Here is a 21,311-nt window from a genome sequence, read left to right as displayed (position 1 = left end):
AAAAATGAAAGACAACTTGGAAATAATCTGTTTCATGATCTGCCTAAAAATCGGTTGGAAGAAAAACATAAAAGCAACTTTTTAAAAACAATTCATCTTATAACATCCAATAAATGTTATTAATTTTTGGCTGACATAAAATAAAGGATTTAAAGATATAACCGAGGGAACAGATGATAATAGGTCATCATTATATAGAATAAGATCGGCAGGTAAAAAGTAAAGTCTGTTTAAAAACTTCAAAAACCAGTACCAAAGCAGTCTTCAATAGATAAATTGAATTGTCGTAAGAAATAATAGTTTTTCTTTGTACTGGGGAAATATATTGATGGAAAGATAAATGGGAGCCAAATAGGTATAAGAAACAAACAGACATGCTCTCATCCACAGAAAACTACCGGATAATAACAAAAAAATATCATGCTAAGCTACTTACATTTCACCTAAGTAACAAATAAACAATTATACTGTGATGCAAGGTTATTAGACCACTTGTTAAATTAGGTACTTTTCTTTCCTGTCAATATTATCTAATCATACATTTTTTTAAGATGGGGAAACTGGCAAAATAACGAATAAAGGCAACTTAATGTCCCATTTGGGTGTCATTTGACTTACATCAGTGCAGTATGTGTAATAGTAGGTTCTGGTGTCAGAAAACTTGGAATCAAATTCTGCCTTTATCTGTTTCTAGCCACAGTAAGTGACCATCTCTCTAACCTTCAGGTTCCCCATGCTAAGGGGTATAAAAGTGGCATTAATATTTTAATGTGCTGTGACAATTAAATAAAATAATGTATATTAAGTGCTTATTTAAATTACATAACACTTATTTAAATTACATAATCACTCTCGCTGTCTTGCTAACGTCTGTGATCATTGTTTGATTGACATGTCAATAAAGATTTAAAAACTTTTGTCATCCATTGAGATGGATGGTTTTTCTATGATGCTGATTCTGTCATTTTTCCCAGTGAGTACTTCCTTGCCTGAATATTGGGACACTGCCTCAGAGACAATATATCAGGCTCGGGCCACTAATTATGTAAACAAAAATGATATCGTAAATGTGACTCTTCTGTTGTACCAGACTACTCAGCATTTATAACCGTTGCAGTGCCCTGGTTTTTCTATGATGCTGATTCATGCTAGGCTCTTCTAGTCACAGTATCTTTACTTACATCAGAAATTTTAAGACAGTTTAGGCCTGGTTTTGAGCACATACTTTAGTTTAGTTATTTTGTTATATTAATTTATAGACATTGCGTGGTTGATTTATAACCAAGCCATGCAGTTGTGACTTTCTCCGTGGCCCTGAAAACTTCAAATTGCTTCAGAGCCACATATGACACTGTTGGTATACACAGAGGTTGGATTTTGAAAGTGGACCCTTTGTGTTTTCATCAGGACCAGCTGTGATTCGGTGAGCAAGCAAAGGCTCACCAATTACACTTGAACAACAGGAAGGAAGGGAGGGAGGGAGGGAGGGAGGGAGGGAGGGAGGGAAGGAGGGAGGGAGGGAAGGAGGGAAGGAGGGAAGGAGGGAAGGAGGTGGCATAAGCCTGAGAACACATTTTTGTTGATTTCTTTCAGGTTGTTAAGAGACAAGTGACATTGATAATAAATTCAACCATATAGAATATAAAGCCAGTACATGTTTCTGCTTTTAAGAACCTCAGGCACAATAGTGCTGTGTTAAAAGAAACGACAAGCCTACTGTACGCTTGTGAGAGAAGGAAAACAAGACAATTTTAGACAGAATGCTCCTGTCAAGAAAAGGTTTTTCTCAGTAGGGTGCAGAATGGTTGCCTAGGAAACCGATGCTAATTGCTGCTGCGGATGGAGCCTAGTCAACAAGGAAAGCACTGTGCAGTGAGCAGAGGTCTGCTCAACAAACGCCCGAGATAAATACATAAACACAGGGAAGGTAAGTTCCCGCTTAATTTGGAGAGTAGGTGGTTTCTCCGGAACTATTTCCTGTAACCAACTGGTGCTGAAGGGAATGAAAAGAGCAGATTGTTGGGTTTTTTGTTTGTTCCCTGGCACCTTAGCTTTAATGGAAGAGGCCAGTGGGCATGCCCTCCCTGGCAGGCCTCCCATGGATCTCACAGGGTCACCCAGGCCAGCACTTGCAGCTGTCCATCTTTGCCTTCCAGCTTTGTCTTCCAAAGATTTTTTTTTTTTTCCTTAAAGACTTCCTGATTAAAACTAAGAAAATTCTAGTTGTTGGGGGAAATGTATTTGAGGTAAAGTTAGTTTGTGCAGTGGTCGGCAAACTCATTCATCAACAGAGCCAACTATCCACAGGACAACGATTGAAATTTCTTTGGAGAGCCAAATTTTTTAAACTTAAACTTCTTCTAACGCCAGTTCTTCAAAATAGACTTCCTCAGGCCATGTTATTCAAGGGGCCAAAGAGCCGCAGGTGGCTCGCGAGCCACGGTTTGCCGACCACCGGTGGGGAAAAATGCGTTTAAGATCAGGAATCATGACTGCACAAAGTACAGTTATGATGGATACTGAAACTGGACAGACTTTAAGTAGACATACAATATTTTACTAAGAAATGAAATGTTTGCATCTGGTAAGAAACCTTAAAATTGTACTCCTCCCAGTAAACTTGGGAGAAATTAGGTTGCATTCTGTCTTGAACACATCACATTGTCTACGGAGTAGTGAGGATAGGACTAACTAAATGGCACTTACACGTTTCAATCTATATCTCTTCTCTGTGTACTGGGTCTCACTGCTACCAAGCCTGTCTCTAGAAATACTTGCAGATTGTGGGTACCATCTATATCATACTATCAAAGTATTCACTTTTATTTGAAGACATTGATGCTAGAACAGGATGCAAATGATATCTAGAAAGCATAAAACTCTAACTCATTATTGCGATAGCTCTGGTTGTCCTATTGGAGAAGCCCAGCAGAAAGAGAAAGGTATAATACAGGGGTCTTCAAACTATGGCCCGCGGGCCACATGCAGCCCCCAGGGGAGTCTGATCCTGCCCGCCAGGTTTTTTGGGCAGTGAGCGCAGCCAAGGTGTTACAGTAGGAATTAGTAGTTCATATAGTCCGGCCCTCCAGCTCTCTGAGGGACCGTGATCTGGCCCCCACTTTAAAAAGTTTGAGGATAGATTAATTTTGATGGAGCAGCAGAGTTGAGAAAAAGATGTAAGAACAGGATGCTATCTAGGTAGGTAGGATCTGCCTAGCATTTAAATTTAGGCAAGGGGGGAAGTATATTAAATTAATAAAACTTTGCTAAAGAAAGGTCTCAGATAGGCAGATGTTACTATAAACTAAAAGCTATAATATATCTAAAAACACAGAGCTTCATTTTGCATAAAAAACAATCCTAAGAAAGAGATATATGAAACTTCATAATATGGAAACTTCATAATGAAATAAATCAAATTTCAAAAATTTTCATTTCATTTCTTAGTAAAATATGTCAATAATACGTCAATTTATTATACAAGATATGAAAAAAATAGATTTTCAAAACCAGGACTTTGTAGCTTTTATTTTAAACAAAATTACAATTTCAATCCTATATAATAAAGCAAATCGACTGAACAGCAGAGCAACCCGTCACTATGACATGCACTGACCACCAGGGGGCAGACACTGAATGCAGTCAGTGAGCTCCCACAGGAGGAGCTCTACTCAGTCAGAAGCTCTGAGCCAGAGGAGCCCAGCAGTGGTGGCAGGAGCCTCTCCTGACTCTGCAGCAGCACTAAGGATGTCTGACTGTTGGCTTAGGCCTGGGGAGAGTGGGCCTAAGCTGTCAGTCAGACATTCCCTGAGGGCTCTGGACTGCAAGAGAGTGCAATCAGGCTGACCCCCTCCTGCAAGTGTACGAATTTCATGCACCAGGCCTCTAGTATGTCATAAATAGTAGCCCTGATCATAAAGAGGTTGACCAATTCCTGGTTTTAAGACTGTGTCTAAAACAGCTTGGTTTTTCTGATTCATTTTCATTCCCCTTTCCAGTTTATCAATCATGTCTTCCCAACTTTTATAAATCCTTTACCTAAAAAAATGTTGTATTTGAACTTGGGGTTGGATCTGTTTCCCAAAAGAGAAGTTTGCTGTCAAAGTAAAAACTGATGAAACCTTTCCCACAAGTGTATTGCTCACACTGTGATATAGTTTTTCTAGCCCCATTTTGTTTATGTAATTTAGATTCTCAAACAGAACATGGATACTGACACTCTCTCATCTTCTTTAAAAAATATTTTTATTGATTTCAGAGAGGAAGAGAAAGAGAGAAAGAGAGAGAGAGAGAGAGAGAGAAATAAAAACATCAATGATGATAAAGAATCATTGATTGGCTGCCTCCTGCCTGCCCCACAATGGGAATCAAGCTCACCCACAATCCAGGCATGTGCCCTGACCAGAATTGAACTGTGACCTCCTGGTTCATAGGTTGACATTCAACCACAGGGTCACCTCGGCTGGGCAATGCTCTCTCTTCTTCCTATCAATTCAAAAACTATTAATTGACACCTACTATAAAAAATAAGCACCATATTATATACCCAAAGGAACATGAAGATAAAGAAAGTACAGACAACTACAACCTCAAAACACAGCCTAGTGATGGGGATTAAAACAATTAACAAGTAACCTCAGTAAAATGATCCATATGATCAATGCCATTAGCAGGATATAAACAGGGTGCATGGGGATGTTCAGAAAAGGAAGAGATTCACTTGAGAGGATAAAATCAACATCAGGACCTTTGATCATAAACTCCTGGTCGACTCTTCTATAGTACACACTCTTTCAAATGACATCATGCTATACACAATGAAACAACCACATCTAATCGTCCACCATATCCTTTCATGACATTCTTCCCAATATATCCTTTCACAGCAAACGTAACGTGTTTTGCAAAAGAAAAGACTGCTGGTTCAGTCAGAGCACTGACCATGCTCAAGTCTCCTATGCTAGAATCAGAGAGGCTCCCATCCCAGCACGGCTTTGACCTGTGTTTACAAATTGAAAATTTGGACAGAGAATTTTGAGTCTAATTTTCAGGTTGCTGAAGCTGAATCATCTCTATTAAGGATGATGTTTCTCTGAATCTTGATTCATCCCTTATTACCCATTTTGCCTAATGACTTCCCAAGTTTTGAGTAATGTTGAAATCAACTGTAAAAGCAAATGTTTAACTCTTAGCTGTGTGTCCTAATAACCTCCTAGCATTTGTATCTTTCTTAAAAGTTGCAACAAAAGCCCAGGAGATATGTTTTCCTCTTTTTTTTGCTCATCAGCGTGGCTGGGCTTTGAATTGCATTTTCTCTGAGTGCTGCTGGCTGGTGACTCATTCTGAGAGATGAGCCACACAGTAAGCAGGCAGCAAGCATTTGGTTCCGTGTTCCTTTCCCCTCGGGGGCTCATGATGCCAAGTCAGATCATGCTTAAACTACCACGTCTGCAATGCAGCACCAGTTGTTCTGTTCGTCTGCTCCTGATATGATTTTCCAGACTCCCATGACAGTCAAAGCACATGCTTTATGTAATGTGCTGAGGAGCAGTGAAGGGTGAGGGAATGAGAGGAAGAGAAAAAGGCTTAATATACTGAAGTGGAAAGAGTCGGTTCATCTCAGCAGCTTGGGAAGGAAAGAGGGAGGAGTGATGACTGCTAGGTACTCCCCAGTCTACTAACCTCTCAACAGTAAATTAAATCAAATCCACAGCCACCCCTCAGGGTGGTATCTGGTGTACTACTTTTCTTGGGTTTATACAAGCAATCTTATCTGTCTATCTATCTATCATTAAATATCTCTATCATCCATCTATCCTACTTTTCAAAAAAATATGTTATTGATTAATGATAAGTAGATTCTTAAGATATTAGATAATTAATATATTCCAAATTACTATTAATTTTTTTTTATTTTGTGTGGAGAGAATTCTTAGAAAGGTAACAAGACACAGATAAAGATTGTGCATAATTCTAACCAAAACAAATATTCAAACAGTCCAAAAATGAATCCAAAAAGACTTGTTTCCATGACTACGTTCACCTGCACACTACAAATATTTTATAAAATGTTAACAATTCTCCTCAACTGGAGAATTTTAAAATGTCAAAAATCGAATACATTAAAAGAAAATTGGACTTGTATGCATGTATGTAAGCATAACCAATGGAGGAAAAACTATGGGGAGGGAGAGCATGTTTGGGTGTGTAGGGGGATTGGTAAGGTATGTACACATATAATATCTTAATAAAAATATTTTTAAAAAGAAAATTATGATAATAAAACATGACAACAGATTAGAGAGGACAAAATTTGATAAGGTCTTAGAAAATATACGATCAGGAGGAGGGACCAAGTGAAAACATAATAGAATGATAAATAAATTATATCTACATTTACAGAACAAGCCAGAAAGAATAACTTTAGGAGTAGAATTGTTCTTGCCTCGAGTCTGTTGCATTGCTTCAAATTCAAATTCAATATGATGTAGTTCTGACATTTAGCACAAAACAAGACAGTAAAGAAAGAGACTTATTTCCACAAGTGCATGGAAGGCATTTTCTGGAAAAACATACATGGGAATAAATTTATATGCAAATTAATCTTAATTTTTAAATATCAGATTCTATGTATTAGATACATTGTCTTATTAGTTGAAGTTTTTGTAGGCAATTCAAATTCCAAGGAGTAAAATCACATTTTAATTTGTTGAGTCATAAGTTTAATTAAAAGAGGTCTAGAGAAGCCAAGATTTCTTATATTTTGATTTACAAATTACTGGCTTAAAACAATCACATCCTACTCTAAGACTGGCTGAAGAGCAAGCAAATATAGACCTGTACATTTTTCCAGAAAGAACTGCCCTATCTGTGCACATTTAAACAAACAACTCTATCTGGTGCCTGTCTTTTCCTCTAATTTCTAGAACATTGTAAAAGCGCTAGATAGCAATACTCTCTATGCACAAGCTCATTCCTTAACAAGAGTATGAGACGCGATTCCTTATTGCAATTTCCACACAAGCTAGCTCTCAATTAGGTTTCAGATCCTTCTATTTACCAACAAGACAAGCCACAAATTATAACTGAAGCTAATACCCATAACCTGCTTCACATGGTATAGAGACCACATAGGACAAAGCAAACGTGACAAATACAAACCTCGCGGAATTGCCTTTTGCTATCAATTCTGGTCTTGCTCCCCCTTCTAGCCCCAGATGCCTAACCTTTGGAAGGAAAACTCTGAAAAGATCCCCATTTTCTGTCCTCACCCATCGGCGCCACCAGGCCCGGAGGCTGCACCGGCAGGCCCTGTGCTTTTCCCGCAGATCCACCCTGAAATGCTAAATACCTCTGCTCTGCACACTCCTCTGCGGAGCTCAGGGAAATGGCAGCGGAGCGATGAGTGGTTGGCATGGCAACAAGAAAAGGAAAATCTGCAGCCTCTTGTATTGTCAGGCCAGCTTGTTGATTTGCCTTGGCGGTGATGCAGGTAGCTCTAGTTTATCTGCAGGAGAGATGGCTCTGCACTCTCTTCTCTGCGTACATGAATATAATGTTAAAGACTATATGCCATCTTTTTAAATTTTATATATATATATATATATATATATATATATATATATATATATATTTCAGAGAAGAAAAGAAAATCATTGATTGGCTGCCTCCTGCAGCTGCTCCCCACTAGGGATTGAGCCCACAGCCTGGGCAGGTGCCCTTGACTGGAATTGAACCTGGGACCCGTCAGTCTGCAGGCCGATGCTCTATCCCCTGAGCCAAACCACCTAGAGCCCATCTTTTGAATGGGATGACAGCTCTTACTACGATAGTAAATCTCAAATAGGAATGTTGGCAGAGGAAAGTGGAAGAAGAAAAGGTAAGTTCTCACAATTCTAAGGTTAAAAAGGGAAACAGAAGGTTAGAGTGATGACAAACTTTTCCTTCATCGTGTATTTTCAAGCTTAAATTTATCACTTCAGCAGCAATAAACGGACATATCTGAGTATGTTCGTGGGTTGGCTGCGGGAGTTCCGAGGATGGTAGAGTCTGGGCTTTGGAAGGCACAGCTCAAGGCAAACTCTGAAATGCAGCAATGCATGACCCACAAGAGCTTTTCCGACCTCGCTGCTTCCGCAGGGAAAAGACCCGGGGGCTCCTCAGAAATGCGGGGAAACAAGGCATTCCTGGGGAATGGGGTGGGCTGTTAAGGAAGGAAACACTCCCCTGTGATCTGCCATTGACTCAGAGCTGGCCCTGGCTGTGGTCCGGGGTTGGTCCTGAAGGCTCTTTGTACTCTGACTAGCGTTTCTTACTCGTATTCAAAGCATTAGACCTTAGGATAGTCAAAGTCATGAAAGGATGATTTTCATGAAATACGTCAATGTTTTGTCATCTATCAGCTTCTCAAATTTGCCTCCTTTGTTTCTACATTCACACTGAGAACTGAGAATAAAATTATGATTTTTCTGTCCTGCTTGGAGGTACGTGGGTGTGGCAGTTCTGCAATAGGCATGGTCTTCTTTGGCTATAACGGATCTCCAGGCAGCTGGCTGTGCTGGTCTCAATCAGGTTCTATGGGTTGTGGAAAGAGTGCTGGTCTGTGCGTCAGACCAGCATGCTGGCTGTGGTCATGAGATCTTGAGTGGGTACTAACCCTGTAAAGAGGAGGACTATGAAAGGCCCCCTGACTGGTTCCTTCTAGTGATCTTCTTGTTATTTTGATATGGATTCTAATATGAGTTTGGGCCCCACCTCACATAAAAATCTTAAAGAGGAAGCTCCTTATTTTCCCTCAGAATTGGAACCCCGTGGGGGAGCAAAATGCATTCCTCTTGCTTCAAATTGAAGGTGAAAAGTAGCAGGAGGGTTTATTTTAAGCTTTTACTCTTCTGATTCCCACTTTGGAAAACAAATGTAAAAATGATGGCTTTACTCTCATTATAACAATAACATTCCCAAGTGGCTAGATTCTCAATGGTTTCTCATTTATTTTTCAAAGCTACTGTGGGATGGCTTCTAAAAAGAAGACCTGAATGAATACATATAAGAAAAATGGTTAAAGTATCAAAATTTATGCTATATCAGATGAGCAAATAATTCAATCTACCTTTCTATGGGTTAGCTTTACATTGTAAGGAGACAAAATCTCGAAGAATAAACTATAAAGAAATGTAATTTAAAACATCATTGCCTTCTAGCATTCCCTGCCATCCCAAGTCTCAGTGCATAAGATTACCAATAAACTTACAATGGGCTTGCATCTTTAAAGATTACTAGAGCCCAGGAATGAAGGTGAATACTGAAAAAGGGTGACAGAGAATGAGGCCAGACCTTTGGTTGAAGTAAGCCCATAATGATAAAGGAAGGAAGAAGGGGGAATGATTGCAATTCATTTAACGTTTTATCTGGTTTATAGAGATAAATACAAATAATCAACCTTGGGGGAAAGATTTATTTCTAAAGTCAAGAGAGGACATAGCAAAGAAGGAAAGCAGAAGAAAGATCTTTAGAGTAGATCAGTAATGTGGTGGCCACCACAACATATAGCTAAGGACCTGGTGATACTGGGAAATGCTTCAAGTTACCAATGCCTTGAGAAATCTCCTTCAGAGGGCAGAAATGCAGTATACGAGTGGATTACAAGTGTACACAAAGCATTATGCTAAGAAAATAAGCCAGTCAAAAAAGGATAAGTATCACATGATCTCATTCATTTGTGGAACATAATGAACAATGTAAACTGATGAACAAAAATAGATTCAGAGACAAAGAAACATTGAACAGACCATCAAACCTCAGAGGGAAGGCAGGGGAGAGGGAGGTGTTAAGAGATCAACCAAAGGACCTGAATGCATGCATATAAGCATAACCAAGGGACACAGACACGGGGGAGGGGGAGGGGGGAGGGTCAGAGCATGTGCTGAGGGCAGGGGGGGGGTGGGGGGGAGGAGTGGTCAGGAAATGGTCAATGGGGGAAAAGGAAGACATGTAATTCTTTCTTTCTTTCTTTCTTTTTTTAAAAAATATATTTTATTGATTTTACACAGAGAGGAATTGAGAGGGACAGAGAGTTAGAAACATCGATGAGAGAGAATCATCGATCAGCTGCCTCTTGCACACCCCCCACAGGGGATATGCCGCAACCAAGGTACATGCCCTTGACCGGAATCGAACCCGGAACCTTTCAGTCCGCAGGCCGACGCTCTATCCACTGAGCCAAACCGGTCCCAGCGACATGTAATTCTTTCAACAGTGAAGAATTTACTTTTAAAAAAATAATAAAAAGAGTGGGCTAGTATATAGCTCCCTGGTCCTCTGTAAAACAACCCAAAATATCGTGCCAGCTCATATTTAGCAATAGTTCCCATCATCAAAGGACAGCATTTTTAAAAAAAACAAACAAAAACATATTTGAGATTTAAGAACACTTTTTTTAAAAAAACTGGGAATAATTTTTGTTTGTAGCTTGTGAAACAGTTACCTATAAACTGTCAATAATAAAATTTACTATTTTATTACGCTGAAGTTTAGAGAGATATTTAATTGCACATGAATTTATCATTGGAACATCCTCTATGGGCATGAGGAGACAATATTTTACATTTTTCTTTTCCCACACATAGATAACTTATAATTCAATACTTGGCCTGTTATTTCTGAAAGGAAGTTAGTTTAAAATCACACCATAATTTGAATTGAACACATTGCCCTGGTAATTCACAACTGGCTCTTTCTAACTCGGTCACTATGAACATACATATAAAGCTTTCATAATCAGTCTCCCAAATGTAGTATAAAATTACTGTGACATATGAGAAGCTGAAATCTAAATTACTTTTGGGTGCTCTTGAATCCGTAATTTAAAAGAAAATCTACTAGTCTCTTTTTAATTTATATTATTTTTTCAAGCTGACAAGGACACACTGACCTAGAAATAGATTTTTCGGGTGCTCTGAAATAGTCCATTAGGACCATTGAAAAACTGAAATAGTGGGTGATGCTGATTCTCCCTGCTTGACCAAACACCCAGTAGAGATTTTTGTCTTGTAAACCTCACATAATCCATGAGCCTCAACCGAGGAAAGCCCAAGACACAAAGGAAGTCTTTTCAATAGTTTTCCCCATCAATTTGAAAAGGACTTCCTTTTTTCTTTTCTATTCACTGACTCCTTCATTCATTTATTCACTCACTCAACACATTATTGAGTACTTGAGGTATAATATCAAGTACTACAGGATATGACGGTAAGAATAATCTTGGTCTATAACATTACTGCTTTCCCCACAATCATTTTACTCTAAATGTGTCCTCCTCTTTTCATGCCTTTATCCTTCAAAATTTTCCTAGCTAATGTTTCTGATCCAAATCCCACCCTCTACAACTTGTATTATACTGGTTTGTAGAAAAGCATTCCTTGTTTATGAGTACTCTATTGTCTATATTGACACCAGTACCACCACCACCAATAATAATAATAATAATAATAATAATAATAATAATATATACTATTTTATGAGCCATTCACTTTATACACATTACTATTTAATCCTCATTGTAATGATGAAAGGCAAACATGACATTTTTATTTCATTCTGAACCAGTTTCTTTCTAATAGGGCATATGTGCCTTTTAGGCACTGCAAAGCTTCTCAGATCCTTGGATTGGATTGGACACCACTACCCTCTTTTCCTATTCCACACGGATGTCTGCAGGGTACTTGGTTTTTATCACAGCAACAGCTAAAAACCCAATTTCACAAAGATTTGGCATCTTGAAAAGAAATTTAGTGTGTGCTAATGCTGAAACTGTGTCCTGTCCTGAGCTAATAAACCATGTAGTGTTGGACAGATGTGGGGAGTTGCTACATTTGCTTTGAGTATTTCAAATACTCTGCCTGAGCACTGGGACTGTGCCATAGCACCTCAAGACACTTCTTGCACAATTTGGAACTCTGGCCCTAAGTAGAAACGATGCCAGTTCCACTTTGCCTTTCTGTACTGCTCATTTGGTACTGAACACACTGTATTTTGAATCTGAATTAACTGCATGCACAGGTCTCACGTCCACTACCAGGTCACCTGCTCTGTGAGGCTCAGAGGCCATTCCTTGCACACACCTAGCACAGAAGCTAACACATTTTGTACTACATAGAAAATGCTCAACAGTAATTTGTGGAATGTGTGGATTAAAAAAAAGTTACACTATGTACTTATGTAATTTCTCCCCAGTCATTTGAAATGCCTTTCATATTTTCCCATTAAAGTGTAAAAATTTTTTTTTTTTGACCAGTGTACAGTCAATGTGTTGCTGACTAGTGGGTGGACTGTAGAAAACCAATCTTTGAATATGTAAAGGATGATTTTGAAGGGGGAATGCCTTTCTTAATGCTTGTAGTTTGCTTACAGTTTTTTGGGTAACATGCCTGCAAGTTACTGTGTCCAAATGCAGTAAATTCGGAGTCGCAGAAAAATAAAAATAATTTTGAATAATTCTATAGTTCTGGGTATTGTTTCTCTATGCCATTCATACTGTATGATAATTATGCCATTATGACAACATTGTCAATGATAAAGTGTAGAAATTACACTTTGAAAGTAACTACTTGATAATAAATTATAGTATGTTTTCCTAAATGTGAATATTAGGTCTTAAAAAACTATCATAGGAAGTATGAAATGGTTCCTGTGGATGTGTATGTGGTCGTTTTCTTTATTTTTTGTTTCTCCTTTTTCTTTTTAAAAGCTGAGAGCTGGACTCTAGCATTCTTTTCTGCCCTAAAAAGTAAATATGCTTCTAATTAGTCAATCAGATTTAGGTCCCATATCATTTAAGAAAATCAATAGCAAACTATCTGTGTTTTCTTTCAATGAATTAAACTGCTGACAGGTAATGAGCCATTTGTCTATTAACATTAAAGTGGTAAAACTAAATAGGGAGATGAGATAGAGAATACAACCACTTTGGGGTAGCATAGGGCTAGTTCCCATGACTTTTCTCTTTTTTTGTGTGTCTTTCCCCTGACCCACTAAAGTCTCCATCCCAGCATTCCTGAAAGAGCATGAGTGCTGTAAATTAATTCACTAAACAGACTTCAAAGCACAAACAGGCTCTGGTGACTGGAGAGCGCTTAGTTACCTGCTGTTTCTCTGTCAGCTGAAGTCAGCTCTCCGTTGATCCCATTCTCTTTGGTATTTGAGTAAGTGCTCTGTGACCCATGCTCTCCAAAGGTGCCCTCTTCGTCCTCCCTGAATGGGAATCCATTGGCACTTCTGACAAGTCCTTCCCCTGCCCCGCCTTGGTCCTTGATCTCAGGTGAATGTGGGTGTGCAGAGGCCTCCGGCAGCTGAGCTGAGGTCCAGTGAGGTGCCTTCGCGTCATCTTTCCGATCATCTGCCATTCTTCAACACCTGTCACCTGTCCTGTGATTGGAAGTGAAAAAAACAGTAGCCATGACTTTGGGGGAATCTGGTCTGATATTAATAGTGCCAATAGTGCCAAGGTAATAGAGCAAATTTGTGGTGGTTAGCTACGGTAAACACAAAAACGCTCTTTCAATAATCTACTTTTAATATGAAGAGGTAGCTGTTAGTAACACTTTGGTTCTGTTTTTTTTTTTTAACAAACATTTTGGCATATCTTTCCTTTTCTTATAAGATCTCCATCAATCTATATACACTTAAAAAAAAGTGTTTGGCATGTAAGGACATATTTTAGCTAGCTTTCATTGACATGTGATGTTCACTGTTCAGTAGAGCCAAGGAATCCAGCACTATAAGAAAACTGTCTAATGTTTTTTCATGTTTAGTCTTCGGTGATGTGTTTTAGGAGGAAGACCACCCGTGGTAAGTGCTTACACGCACTTGAGAAATGTTGAGTTGCGCAAGCATGTGTAATACTAACTGAGAGCTTTTCATGTGCTCCGACACATGGAATCTCCGGGAAGGGCAGTGATGTGGGGAGAATCCCAACCAATGGGCCATAGAACCCTTTGTCTGATGCCATGTTTATCAACACCTCTCTAAGGATTTGGGAAATACTTAGGTTTTCACTTTAGCCCATGGGAGTTCTAGCCACAGATTTTCAAAGTAAAGAAAATAATATGAACACCCACAGTTCTCAGCTAAAATTGGCAGTTTTCCCCATAGGGCTCTCCGGAAAAGATTTCTTAGTGACTAAAAATCCTCAGAGTGAACCTAAGAAAACCAATGTCTAGCCAAAACCGGTTTGGCTCAATGGATAGAGCGTCAGCTTGGGGACTAAAGGGTCAGGGTTCGATTCTGGTAAAGGGCATGTACCTTGGTTGCGGGCATATCCTCAGTAGGGGGTGTGCAGGAGGCAGCTGATCGATGACTCTCTCTCATCGATGTTTCTAACTCTCTATCTCTCTCCCTTCCTCTCTGTACAAAATCAATAAAATATATTAAAAAAAAAAAAAAAAAGAAAGAAAACCAATGTCTAATGGAAGAGAGTGCTACTTGGTCATCATCCACTTGAAATATTATTGATAGTTGGTTTTCAAGAGACCAGTCATTCAAAAAGTGAGCTCTTTAGTGTGTAATGCCTCAGACTTTCGGATTCTTTCTTTTTAACCCATCAAAATTAGAAACTAATTTTGTAAAAAGAAAAAGGTGGCTGGCCACATTGGTTTCAATTAATATCAGAGAAACAAATGAAGTGAATTGATAATCTAAAATGCATCATCTAACTTCCTAATAAGACTAATCAGATAATACTCCTTAAAATGTATGCAGATTGCCTAAACTAATTTGGCTCAGTGATAGAGCGTCGGTCTGCAGACTGAAAGGTCCCAGGTTTGATTCCAGTCAAGGGCATGTACATTGGTTGCGGGCACATCCCCGGTAGAGGGTGTGCAAGAGGCAGCTGGTTGATGTTTCTCTCTCATCGACGTTTCTAGCTCTCTATCCCTCTCTCCTCCACTCTGTAAAAAATCAATAAAATATGTTTTTTTAAAATGTGTGCAGATTAATCAGCTATCACTTCTAATTTGTTGGGCTTTTGAAATGTACATACTAAAACCATGTATTAAGTGACAACATGTCAGAAAATGTCAAGTTGGTATTGCTCTGACAAAGCTACTTTGACAGAAAGTATGATTTAAGACTTCCTTCTGCTCTACTAAAAAGCTTCTGGAAGCAAAGGAGATACCATTGGCTATACTCATAATCACAGCATGATATTATTAAAATACCACCCACTTGTGGTAAATTTCACTTGAATTCCTAATCAGTGTTTTGGAGTCACGGTTTAGCTCTAATCTACAAAATAGCATTATGACAATAGTCAAAAGTGATCACAGCTTCTTTTAATTATTTCTTCCTGTTGTATATAATTATTTTACCTGAGTCTCTCAGGAAACTGTGAATGTGAGATAAATAAGAAAACTGATAAAGACAAATTCCCTCCCAATCTATGAGAGGAAACTGAAGTAGAAGGAATGTTAGCATTCCATTCCTCCTATGTAATGAGAAAGCTTCTCCTCTCTCCTTATTCCAAAAGATCACAAATCCTAACTGTGGAAGAACTGGAAATCCGAATGAAAACAGTTGTTCCACAGATTAAATTTCAAGTTGAAATGGTTTATAGATTAATTACTTATTTACATAACATCTGTAAAATGTTTCCGTTGTGTTTTGGGGTAGATTTAATGTATACATGTTTAATATTGTGAAGTAAAATTAGGACTCTTCCAATATTGATTAGAAGGTCTTAGATAATTCTAGTTATATCAAAAGAGAGAAGAAAACAAACAAGCAAAAGAGTGAAAGAAACAACAACAAATAGAAAAAGAAAGAAAAGAAAATTCCAACTCAACAGAAAACATGACTCTGATGGCAATATTCAACTCATGGTTTGGGATAGGTATACTCCAAATTTCAGTTACTTACTAAATTTTTTTTAATCTAATATGATCATTTTGTAGCTTACGAGTAGGTCTGTCAGTAATGGTATTTACCAGATTTGTAGAATACCAATTACATTAATAACTGGACTTCTATTATATTCAGATTCTCTCATATTCATATGCAACTGCCTTAAGCATTTTCCAGACCTAAGACTATAATGCTCTATGTTTGAAAATTCTAAGATTTTTCTTGAGTACCTACCTGCCCAGATACTTAGACAAATTCATACATTTTTGTGTATAAGAACAAATTTGGACTTGCCCACAGGCAACCACAAATCCTAACTCCAAATCTGCAAGACCACTCTTGAAAACATTGCATTTTGTGTATGATTGTCTCTTGCATAGGATAGATACATCTTAGAAATAAGATGCATTGTAATTTAGAAATAAGGTCATATGCATTTTGCTGATTTCTAATATTCTTAGACATATTCCCATAATACAGCTATTCCGATATTTTCCCTTAATGGTCAGAAACTTTAATACTTAACTATAGTATTTACCTCATTCTAAATCTTTGGTGCTGAATTCTGATAGTTATTACAAATAAAAACTGTATCTTTTGCCTTCCAACATTTTATTTTTGGAGCATCATTCTTTAAGAAAATCATATAGTATTATTTAGCACATAATAGCTTTCATGTTATCCTTCATGTATACATAAATTGAAAAAAACACACAAAATAGATCTCAATATATTCCAGATAAATCATTTTATAAAACCTTACATAATATTCTAGATCTTTCACATAGGGTATATTTTAACAACTCTAATGAAAATATGATTTCTTAAAAACTAACATTACTTAGTTGTTTCAAAAGTTTTTCTCCTTTATCCACCTTCCCTAGAATACTCTATGAATTTATATTTCAAGCACATGTTGCTAATAAAGGAATGATAACTTTAAAATGACGACTTACATTTATTTTGGAGGTGGCCAAATAATACACTTTTGTTGGTTCTCCCTAAGAATTATACATGTGCACATTAAAATTTAATGTGTTTAAAGACTACCTTGAAAAAAGAGAAATTTTCATCTGGAACTCCATCTATTATGCATATTGTGCATAAAAAAAAAAAGTTTGACATGCTCTGACAGTTCCTGTAGTTTCTGTTATTAGCGCAGAGATAAATTTATTTAAGTGTATCAAACTTCAGTTCCTGAGCACATGTGCCCTGAGGCTTGCAGAGACAAAAAAATAAGGTACAGCTGCCACATTTCCTTCACGATTCAAAGGGAAGAAATAAGCAAGCAGAAATATTGGGAAGAAAATGTCCCTGACAGCTCTGCTGTTTTCGGAGCTACTGACAAGTTTTCCTTCTCAGGGCATATCCAGAGCGAAGGATGTACACTGCAGATACATTTTATTCAAAATAAACCATTTTCTAATTTCCTATCTACTTACCATGTTTCCCCGAAAATAAAGCATCCTCCGAAAATAAGACCTACTTACAGGTTTCCTTCTGAGTGAAATATAAGGCATCCCCCCTGAAAATAAGGCCCCCCCCCCCCCCCCCCCCCCGAGGCTGTCTCAGAAACTTTGTGAAACCTAAACTGCAAGAAGTTGTGACTTGGGTGAAGAATTCATGGGAGAAAATCACTGACAGTTGCATTGCAAATGCACTGCGAGCAGCTACCTTGATAAAGAAGTATTCATTTAAAGACAGTGCTATTGCTAAACATGAGAGATTTGGTCCACTGATTCTGAAAGAAATGGAGTCACAAGAAATTCACCAGGAAATTCAGGAATTGGTTTGTTATGATGATGTTCCAGAAGATGATGGCATGATTGTCACTGAATAAATGAGTAAATTCTTGATACTGTAGGATTCACAGTTTGTCTGGTTTGTGTTGACATCTACCGTACTACCGTACGGTATACAGGTAATAAATTTCCTTTTTTTTCATTTAACAATAAATGTGTACCATATTCTTCTTCATGGAAAAATAAGACAACCCCTGAAAATAAGACCTAGCGCATCTTTGGGAGCAAAAATTAATATAAAACACTGTCTTATTTTCGGGGAAACAGGGTAGTTAGAGGCTTCCACATTTTAAAGGGTTATGCAAAGCAATATGTGCATAACCGAAGTATGATAGTAATTCACAAACTGAACAAAGCACCATTTAGCTATCCGCTGTGTTTCGAATATTTGTTTAATGCTGAGTGAATAATTCACCAACCTTCTAACGCCAGATATACACAGGGAAAAAGGTTCTGTTAGCTATAAATGCTTAGCCAACACCAGCTCCATTGGTGAGAGGAGAATGGTTTTGAAACCTAATTTTCAGGCCTGGTAGGAGAGCTGGTACTAAAGTTCTAACTCCATTGGGAGCACATGAAGAGTAACGCCAAGCAGAACAAATGACCAGACCTGAACTAAACTTGGATACATACCAGAGAGCATGTGACATGTAGGTATAGAAATATCTTGAAGACAAACTATTTCATCCCATCTCAGAAAAGGTTTTAAACTCATAAAACTGAAACACTCTTTGGTGATGATCCAGTTCCGATATATCTTCAAGGGTTTTCAGCCAATTACCCCCAGCATCAATCTAGCAAATTAGAATTTGGGGCTCTGGGCTCTGGAAACTGGTCTTCTAACAAATTCACCGGGTGATTCTGAGACACTAAAGTTGGCAAGCCTGCAGCATAGGGCTTCAGAAAAGAACACGAAACACGCCTACAGAATAATTGGTGTAAAGGGTGAGGCCATTCCTTGAGACGCCATCTCATCATGCTCACAAGTAGAAGCTGAACCTTTAGGAAGAGGAGTGGATTCCAATCATGGGACTGGCTGCTTTTAGTCAGCTTTCTGGGAGTATGCCAGTTGTCTCTTTTCTATCCTACTTGAGGAAGGCAGACACAAAGCAGAGGAACATTTAAAATGACCCATTGTCTGTGGTATAAACCTACTTCATATTGTGAAAACAATGATTAATCCTTGCTCAGTCTGTAAACAACTTAAAATTCTTTAGAATATTTATTTTAAATACTCCTTGGCATTTATTATTTATGACAAAAGTGCACTTGCTTAAAACATGTCACATCAAGTTATACTTTTCTTTATGGTTAGATCATTTGGGAGGTGGATGTGGGTAATAGGTAAGATGTGAATGTGTGACAGATAACTCTGAGCCATAAAGCTCTCAAAGAAGTACATCAACGATTTCAGATCTAACTGAGACATGTGCTGAAAGTGCCATTTAGTAAAACAGAACACTTTCTCTCAAGATTCTCATCTAACTGCAAAGCTCACTGTTTTTCTTTGAATTATAGTATTAGAAAGATCACAAAGCATAGAAATAGTCCATGGTTACAGTTATTACTGGGAAACTTTAAATATCCTTAAAAATTGGCAAAAAGAGAAACAATAAAGCTTGGAAAAACTGAAAGAAAAATACATTGTGTGCCAGATAGACATGTCTCCATGTTTATAATGTGCTTGGCACCAACAATTCTATTGTAGAATGTTCTCTATGATATGTTTTTCTCTGTCATCATGCAATGTGACAGTTCAATAAAAACTGATTATAATTCTGCCCTGCTGTATAACCAAAGACAAGAAAAGAGTAAAACAATCATTTATACATAATACAATTAAGCACATGAATATTGGTCCCCTTTTCCATGTAGACTCAATTATGCCTATACTATTACCACCCATACCATTATTACAAACAGAAACTATTGTTTTAGTACTTAACAATAGTGTAAGTTTATGTAGGATCTATATCTTCACTTATCAATGCTGACAAAGTCTATGCTTAAATAGTTGTTGATGAACTGATTATAACCCTGCATTCCTTTTCTTTGTCTTCTATGCAAAACTAAGGAGAAAATCCTCAATGACATAAAAAAGTTAAGCTGGAAATCCAAATATTTGTTTTATGTTTTCTCTGCTCTTTTCAAGTTGATTGTTAAATACCTATAAGAATGACTCACTCTCTCCCTAACCAGTTTGGCTCAGTAGATAGAGCTCAGCATGGGGACTGAAAGGTCCCAGGTTCGATTCTGGTCAAGGGCATGTGCCTTGGTTGTGGGCACATCCCCAGTAGGAGGTGTGCAGGAGGCAGCTGATCGATGTTTCTCTCTCATCCATGTTTCTAACTCTCTATCCCTCTCCCTTCCTCTCTGTAAAACAGCAATAAATTATATTTTTTTTAAATGACTCACTCTCCATCACATACCATGCCTAGCAGACAATTCTTATGAAGCAAGTTGGTGGGCGCATAATAGTTTTGAAGACGATGGACACGCAGTACACAATAAGCCAGTGTTAGGCTGTTGGTGGGATTATTAGATAATACAAATAAAGCACAATTCCAGGCAAGCTGGAAGTGCTACCTATCATTATGGTTTGTATTTGAACATTTTTAGCAATAGGAGTCAGTACATAGTTTGCCTAATATTGAAAAACTGAGGCCAGAAAGAGCAAATTATCTGATCAAGTTAGACACCTGCAGGGAAATCTGGAATGAGAAGCCAATTCCACTAACATCCATTGACTGCTTGCTCTTTCACCAAGCAGTGAGACCAGTGGAAAGGGGTTAGAACTTGAAAGAGAATCTAATGCAGATAAAGACATTAACTTTGTAAACTTGCTCCATTGATGACAATCTACCATGTTAAACTGACTGGGCATCATAGCTTAGCTTAGCCTAAGTTATATGTGTGCAGAACACCATATCCAAAAGACACTGGCCAAACAGCAGTGTAGACCATCAGTTGTTTATCTTTGTGATCGTGTGCCTGCGGGGGCACTGTGACTGTCACTGCCCAGCATCCATCTGAGAAGTATCACCCCGCATACCATTAGTCTGGGCAAAGATCAAAATTCAAAATTCTAAGCACGGTTTCTACTGATGCATTTATATCACTCTCACACCATCATAAAGTTGAGAAATCATAAGCTGGCAACCGTCTGTATTTACACATTGTTTTAACAAGCATGTATTGAGCCTTTACTTAATTTTAGATCATTATCAATTATCAATTCATTTATTATGCCTTCTAAAAGCTTCTCAGTAAACATTTACTAAATACCAGCTTTATACCAAGAATTCTGTTAGGCACTAGGAATACAATGACATTTAAGATATTGATTCTGGCCACCAGTAACTCACACTATATTGCAGAAGGCAAGATGTGTTTGAAAAATGCAAAATTATAAAGTAACTGCAATAATCAAGTAAACCACAGGTGCCACATGAATATAAACCTTCTGAATCATATATATATTATATATATATATAATTATTTTTTTTACAAAATAAAAAATGGAAGGGAACAAAATATTTGTATCACATGCAGTTTTAAATATTCTAAAATAATGCATACCTGGAGGGCCCAAAATCTAGTTAATTATATTAAATA

At 37.8% G+C, this 21,311-nt stretch overlaps 1 protein-coding gene across 30 annotated transcripts in view; it reads right to left on the bottom strand.

Moving 5' to 3' along the window:
• Positions 1 to 21,311, bottom strand: part of MAP2 (microtubule associated protein 2) — a 223,386-nt gene that overhangs the window by 45,212 nt on the left and 156,863 nt on the right. For all 30 annotated transcript variants that reach the window (XM_084892944.1, XM_084892945.1, XM_084892947.1 and 27 more), the window contains one exon: positions 13,139 to 13,422. In XM_084892944.1, the coding sequence (XP_084749070.1) occupies positions 13,139 to 13,400 (262 nt within the window). In that variant the 5' untranslated portion in view covers positions 13,401 to 13,422. The remainder of the gene's footprint in view (positions 1 to 13,138; positions 13,423 to 21,311) is intronic.

The sequence above is a fragment of the Pipistrellus hanaki genome (assembly GCF_964339955.1).
Source record: "Pipistrellus hanaki genome assembly, chromosome: 8".
Taxonomy (NCBI): Eukaryota; Metazoa; Chordata; class Mammalia; order Chiroptera; family Vespertilionidae; genus Pipistrellus; species Pipistrellus hanaki.
This window is presented reverse-complemented; position numbering and strand designations above follow the sequence as displayed.